At 46.7% G+C, this 7549-nt stretch overlaps 1 gene segment (V, D, J or C); it reads left to right on the plus strand.

The window, feature by feature from the left end:
* Nucleotides 1–2974: 2974 nt before the first annotated feature.
* On the plus strand, nucleotides 2975–3520 carry LOC136322487 (immunoglobulin lambda variable 5-39-like). The segment is given in 2 exon segments: nucleotides 2975–3020; nucleotides 3132–3520. Coding segments are annotated over 2 exon segments (435 nt in total).
* The last annotated feature ends 4029 nt before the right edge of the window (nucleotides 3521–7549 follow it).

Consider the following 7549-nt stretch of genomic DNA (forward strand, 5'->3'; position numbering starts at 1 on the left):
AAGTGTTAAAGCATCACTGTTTCTATGGAGACTGAGAAAGGTCCTTTGTCCCCTCACTCTTAGATACAGATAAGACTTCAGTGAAAATACATAAAAATACCCTTCTGCCTGGTGTGCTCAGGGACATCAAGTGGCTGGAGGTTGTGCCCGGTGGCCAGTAGGGGGAGCAATGTCAGACTGAGGGTGATCCACTCAGGGGCTCTAACGCAGTTGGATACACTCTGTGCTCAGTGATGGGTGACTTTCCTGGCCTTGTGAGGTCCTCATCACTCTATAAGGTCCTGGTTCTGGCTGTCTCAGCAGATGGTTTTGAATTGCTGTCATCTACTTGTTCTCTGTGGGATCTTTGGCCAAATCTGATACATATTGGAGCTGATGGACAATGAGGACCCAGAGTGCATTTTCACGTGGGCTGCTAGGAAAGTCTGTGCAGAAAATAAGAATTAGCTCATTGTCAGATTTACCCTGTGAAACTCAGGACACAGAGCTTCGAGCTGTCTCCCCCATTTTCATCAGACTTAGGGAAAGTAGCACCTGGGTTCAGACAGGGTCTGGATGTCTCAAACAAGCAGGTCCTGTGACACTAGAGTCACATCTTTCTATGTCAGTGTGTTGGGCCCTTGGGCAGAAGCTCCCCCATCTACACTGGGAATCTAAGTTGTGTGAGATTCTGGCTCTGGAACCGACGCCCCATGAATGTGAGACAGCCTGAGTGAACAGCAGATTGTGACATCAGACCAGGACAATGCCTCAGGTCTCTCAACATGCTCTTCCCCCTGGGAAGAGGGCCAAGGCAGCCCCTTGCTCCTCTTGTTCCACTCATCATGCCTCTGTCACCCACTGAGCAGATCTGAACAGTCTCATCACTGACGACTATGTACACCTGGGTGGTCAGCGTGGGAGAATATGCCCAATACAATGTGTCATTGGGCACTGTAAGTTTAAACAAGAGATGCCACTAGTCCCATTAGAATGGTAACCCTCAGCCCTGGCCGGTTGGCTCAGCGGTAGAGTGTCGGCCTGGCATGCGGGGGACCCGGGTTCGATTCCCAGCCAGGGCACATGGGAGAGGCGCCCATTTACTTCTCCACCCCACCCCACCCCCGCTCCTTCCTCTCTGTCTCTCTCTTCCCCTCCTGCAGAGCAGGGATGGCCCGGGCACTGGGGATGGCTCCTTGGCCTCTGCCCCAGGCGCTAGAGTGGCTCTGGTCGCGGCAGAGCGACGCCCTGGAGGGGCAGAGCATCGCCCCCTGTTGGGCAGAGCGTCGCCCCTGGTGGGCGTGCCGGGTGGATCCAGGTCGGGCTCATGCGGGAGTCTGTCTGACTGACTCTCCCTGTTTCCAGCTTCAGGAAAAAAAGAAAAAAAAAAACAAGAAAAAAAAAAAAAGAATGTCTACTTGGCTGTTCCCCTCAAAGCTGAGACCTAAATATAGATTTCTCTTGTTTAATTACATTGTCTAGTACTTGCATAATAATGGAGATAAAGGTCACATTAGCCTGTTCCTGATATTTGTAGAAATGCCCCTTCCCCATTTGATAAACTAAGATGCTACATTTGTATGAAGTTATGCATGTGTGTGGATGTTTATTACCATATTATAAATGCACATGTTTTCCTCTTTATACAGCTTTTTAGAATCAGTGTTAATTTACTCAAACTCTTTTTCCACATCAATAGAGACAGTATGATCATATTTATTGCTGCATTAATATGTTTCTTTTAATTAAAATTTCTTTTTTTTTCTTTTCTGAAGTGAGAAGCAGAGAGGCAGAGAGACAGAGTCCTGCATGTACCTGACTGGGATCCACCTGGCAAGCCCACCAGAGGGCGATGCTCTGCCCATCAGGGCATTGCTCCTTTGCAACTGGAGCCATTTTAGTGCCTGAGGTGGAGGCCATAGAGCCATCCTCAGTGCCCAGGTAGACTTTGCTCCAATGGAGCCTTGGCTGCAGGAGGGAAAGAGAGAGATAGAGAGAAATGAGAGGGGGAGGGGTGGAGAAGGAGATCGGTGATTCTCCTGTGTGCCCTGGCTGGGAATCGAACCTGGAACTTCCACATGGTGGGCTGACAATCTACCACTGAGCCAATCGCCAGGGCTGAAAATATTTTTTAATATGACTCAAAACTTGCATCATTGCAATAAATCATGCTTCATAATAGCGTATAACATTATTTATCTGATACTTGGCTATTAGATAATGTTTGTTTTAAATATTTAAATGTTATTGGACTCTAATTTTTCTTTTTGTAAAATTTATTTATAAAGTGACTCTATCAATATTTTGACAAAAACTATGACATCCTACCTACTTTTAAATATGATGGAAAATATGAAATGATTAAATTGGAACTGTAAAATCACTGAAAACTTGTTCAAATTTCTCAGTGAATTGTCTGTATCTCATGCTGTTCAGCTCAGTAGTTTTCATTACATTTTAATTTTTCTACTAAAATTTCTTTTACTTTATTTCATCTAAAGCCAAATCTGTGTCTTCCGATGAAAATGTGCATTTCATCTATTTTTAATAGAGGCTATCTCTTAGTTTCTATAAATTTTACATTTTTATATGTTTACCAGGTGGGGACACTGTGGGGGAGCCCTGTGGTCCCTACACAGCTGCTCACCGAGGACCATTCACTTGAAAAAATCTGGACCTCACAGAATAGGCCCTGTGCTCACTGATGGAGACTCAACAGCTGTGTCCTCTCTGTCCTGGCAGAGTCCCCTGAGCAGGGACATTTGTGTGGTCTCAGCAGGTGCTTCCTCCCAGGGATCTCACAAGGGGGTAGGCAAATGCACACCCTCCTCAGTGTGGGGTGTGAGCTGAGCTCAGCACCAGGGCTCAGGGAGGGGCGGGGCAGTCACTGAGGGACACACATTTGCATGGACAGCCCCTCCTCTGGCAGAGGGGGGAGAAGAAAAGGAGGCCTGGGGCAGCCCAGCCCCACTGTGGGCTCAGGGCTGTGAGCACCATGGCCTGGACCCCTCTCCTCCTCGTGCTCCTCTCTCACTGTGCAGGTAGGACCATGCTTCACAGACACAAAGCAGCCTTAATCTTGTATTAGCTTCTTTGGCTCAGACCCTAAGCTTTACTTTGTTTCTTGCCCCATGTGCCATTTGTGTTTGCAGGTTCCCTGTCCCAGCCTGTGCTGACTCAGCTGCCCTCCCTCTCTGCATCTCCAGGAGCATCAGCCAGACTCACCTGCACCCTGAGCAGTGGCTTCAGTGTTAGTGGGTACTGGATATACTGGCTCCAGCAGAAGCCAGGGAGCTCTCCCAGGTATCTCCTGAGTTACAAATCAGACTCAGATAAAAACCAGGGCTCAGGGGTCCCCAACCGCTTCTCTGGATCCAAAGATGCCTCAGCCAATGCGGGGCTCCTGCTCATCTCTGGGCTCCAGCCTGAGGACGAGGCAGACTATTACTGTGTGACCTGGCACAGTGACAGTAAGAGTTACACAGTGCTCCAGAGTCACGGGGAAGTGATACTAAAACCTCACTGTGCTCTCGCGGCCTGAGGCTGTCAACATTGCTCTACTTGTGTTAAAGTCTAATTCAGAGTGACTTTTCTGAGCAACTCCTTACCTTGTACCTGTGCCTGGGCAATGTCTTCTCATTTTCCTAAGTCAATATATTCATTCATTTATTGCTAACAGCTCCTCACCATGACCATGTGCACACAGGCTTACACCAGGTCTTGGGGCTGTGCTCCTCTCCTTGGGGATGACAGCTGAGGAAGGATGTGTCTGACCTCATCATGCCCAATCCAGGATCAAAGTCTGACTCACAGAAGGGTTTGGTCTGAGTGCTTCTGGTTGGTCACTGGGTGCAGATTATGCCTCACTCATCTCTCAGGGACCAGTCCAAAGAGTTCTCTCATCTTCTCCTTATGTCTGCTTATTGTGACTTGTCTGTGGGAACTGCCATTCTCCTCCTGAGGCTCAGAGGAAGCATGTGCCTGTGGCTCTAGGGATGCTGAGTCACTTTTCCAGAGTGAGACGTGAGACGTGTGTGACCTCTTTGTGCACAAGGGACTCCAGTGTCAGCTTCCTCACACTCGTGCAGGTTCTGTGAGAGCCCCCTCTCTTCTCCAACTCAAGGTGATCCGAAGCTCATGCCAAGATGTCAAAGGAGCTGAGAACAATTAAAGTTTAGGAACATCAGGTGACAGAGATCCACTCCACAAAGCTTTAAAGGAGGATCATAAAGGTGTGGAGAGTTGTAGGATCCCAACTCTGGGGACACTGCAGCCTTGACCCGGGGTCCTCTCTCCTTACCCATCTCTCTGCACAGGTGAAAGGCTGAAGGCGTTCTGGAAATGGTCATCAGGACACCTTCCCTGTCCCTCTTTTTCTGTCCCTAGTACCAGATCAGCCCTTATGCCATGTTTACTTCCTACTCAGAGTGAAGCAGCCATCTGCAGGTGACTCCTGAGTCTCTCTCAGGGTGCCCTGCCCTGAGCTGGGTCAGACTGCTGTCTGTGCCTCACCCGGTGACCTAACTCCCCGGGTCTCCAGGTGCCATGAACATGGATCCATCATGGTCATGCATCTCCTCGGAGCCACTGCTGAGTCTCCTTCTCCAGGTCTCACATCATGACCTCTCACCCACTTCATTTATTAAAGACACAGCATCTCAGGTTTTAGTTCTTGTCTGGAAGGGAAATCCAACATCCACCCTGGTCACACCCATGTGTGCTTTTCATAAGACTCAGAAGAGAGGAGAAACGGCCATGGATTTAGTTAAATCCATTGTAAATTTCCCCAGTCACCAGTTCTCATTATGGTGTTTGTGTTTTCACTTGTGACCATATGAGTTCAATCACCTCCTGCACAATCTGGGTATTTGTAGAATCTTTCTGTTGTGTCTTTTGAGGAAGGGGAGACAACTCACAAATTAACAGCCACTGCCATTCCCACGTTCACCCGGCACTCAGTAACTACTGATCTATTTCCATGTCTACGAATTTACTTTTTTGTGCAGTTTACACTGTTAAGCTATATAACACGTGGTCCTGTGCATGTGGATTCCTTCGGTGAGTGCTTTCACATGACAGTGTTGGAAGTACCAAGCTGTGGAGGGATGTGTGCTTCTTTATTTTTACTGCCACACAACGCACCATTGTACAGACACGGCACAGTTAGTGCATCCGTTCATCACTCATGGACATTGTGGATTACTTACACTTTTTAGAAATTAAGAATATGGCTGCCATGAACATTTCTATATACTTTTTTGTGTGCACAAATGTTCTTATTCATCTTGGGTAGTTACTTAAGATTGGAACTGCTGTATCACATGGTCATTGTAAGCACACTTTTTGAGCAACTGTCAGACTGTTTCCCAAAGTGGCTTCATCAGTTGTCATTTTCACCAATGCTGTGTGAGGTTCCTACTTCTCTACATGCTCACCAGCATTGGTGAGTATATACAATTTTAAATATAGCTATCCTACTGGGGAATACAGTGATATCTCCCTGTGGATTCGATGTGAATCTCCCTATTTTCTAACCATCTTGAGGATCTGGAAGTAGTACATAGTTTTTTCTAGGTCTTGAGCAGCCTTCTTGTAAACATAGTTAAGAATTCCATACAAGCGATAGTTACCGCACAGAGCACCTACTGTAGCCAACCACAGCATTAAATTCACACACAAATGATGTTTTTTAAATAACTTAGAATGGGTATATTTGGACACATTTGTCTGACATCAGTGTCCTTGTCTGATGTCAGTGTCCATCCATTACCTGCAATGGCACATGCTGATCTTTATTCAACTTTATTCATGTGCTGATTAGATATAGTTTGTCTACTGTCTCCCTCATTCATTTACATTTATTATGAGGGAGAGATGTTGTTGTCTTATTTGTCGTTTTCTTTTTTGTACCCGGCCATACTCTCAATGTCTCCCTCTTCATTGCTTTTCTCTTTACCAGATGGTAAACTTTCTACCAGCATTTCATCAAATAAGTATAAAGACATGAATATTTATAAGCTAACATAGTCCCACTCTAGCTGGGATCTGAAAGCATTTCCTCTACTCACCTGCATGTGAACAGAAATTCAGTGACACCCAGACAGCAGCCTGCAATGAAGTCTCCTGTCACAGAGGCTCCACATGGGCCCCAAGGAAGACCTCTGCCCTCCCCCTGGGGCCACATCAGTGGCAGCACCAGGGACAGCATGGCTGCCATCATTTTAGAAAATGTTAATCTAATACTAAAATTCAAACTCAAAGGTGAAATAGGGAGGGTATCGTATAAAGGACCTGGAGTTGTGTGGGTTTGGGTGTGAATATTTTGTCATCCATTAGTCCCCAGAGTTCCAGAGATTCCAGGAGTCACAGTGAGGTTAACCCTGTATTTTGATGCTTATCTGGATAACAGTGTATAAAACTTTACTCCTCAGCCCTGATCCTAGGCCTCACTTCCACCCCTGGTCCTGCTCTTATTTAAATGCAGGCTCTAGGATGATCACTTGTGGGCAGGTAACTGCGGGGAGAAGACTTCACTCAGTGTGGCCAGGTCCCACACCGGTGGCAGAGACTCCTGCATAGTCCTCAGGCTTCTTCAGACCTTATGGTTTCTGAATCCATCAATTCACTGTCCAAGATGTCAACACTGAGCCCTGGGAACCAAAACTTGCCTTATTAAAGCCTCCTCACTCCTCATCTCATCCAGACTCTAGGGAGGTATGCTTACCAAGGATGCCCCTGGGAGCCTCAGTTTGCCTAAAGAAAAAGGGCCTGACCTGTGGTGGTGCAGTGGATAAAGCATCGACCTGGAATGCTGAGGTCGCCAGTTCAATACCCTGCACTTGCCTGGTCTAAGGCACATATGGGAGTTGAAGCTTCCTGCTCCTCCCCCCCCCCACTACTCTCAAAATGAATAAATAATTTTTTTTTTTTAAAAAGGAAAAGTGGTTACAGTGGGAAGCCTGGTTTTTGGGGTTTTGGGTTTTTTTTTGTTTTTTGGAAGCCCGTTTTTTGAGTGTACAGTCAAGAAACTCGGTGCACAGATAAGTGACCTCCTAGGCCTTTTTAGATGACAAAAACTGCTTCAATCTGACATTCAAGACAGCCTGATTATGGGACTTCCTTATCCTGTTGTGGACATGTTGGCCTTAATTAACACATGACAAAAAAAGTTCTAAAATGCCAGGCAGTGTTAGTGCGTGTATGAAGGTCAATGCCCAGTGTCTACACGTACATCCACTTAGAACCATTTTTTGTGTGTGTGTGATGGAGACAGAGAGAGGGATAAACAGGGACAGACAGACAGGAAGGGAGAGAGATGAGAAGCATCAATTCTTCATTGCAGCACCTTAGTTGTTTTATTGCTTTCTCACATGTGCCTTGATAGGAAGCTACAGCGGACCAAGTGGCCCCTTGCTCCAGCCAGCGACCTTTGGCTCAAACTGGTAAGCCTTGCTCAAACCAGATGAGCCCATGCTCAAGCTGGTGTCCTCAGAGTTTCAAACCTGGGTCCTCTGCGTCCTAATTCAACGCTTTAACCACTGAGTCACAACCACTTTTAATCATGTGTTGC

Source organism: Saccopteryx bilineata, chromosome 2 (assembly GCF_036850765.1).
Source record: "Saccopteryx bilineata isolate mSacBil1 chromosome 2, mSacBil1_pri_phased_curated, whole genome shotgun sequence".
Taxonomy (NCBI): Eukaryota; Metazoa; Chordata; class Mammalia; order Chiroptera; family Emballonuridae; genus Saccopteryx; species Saccopteryx bilineata.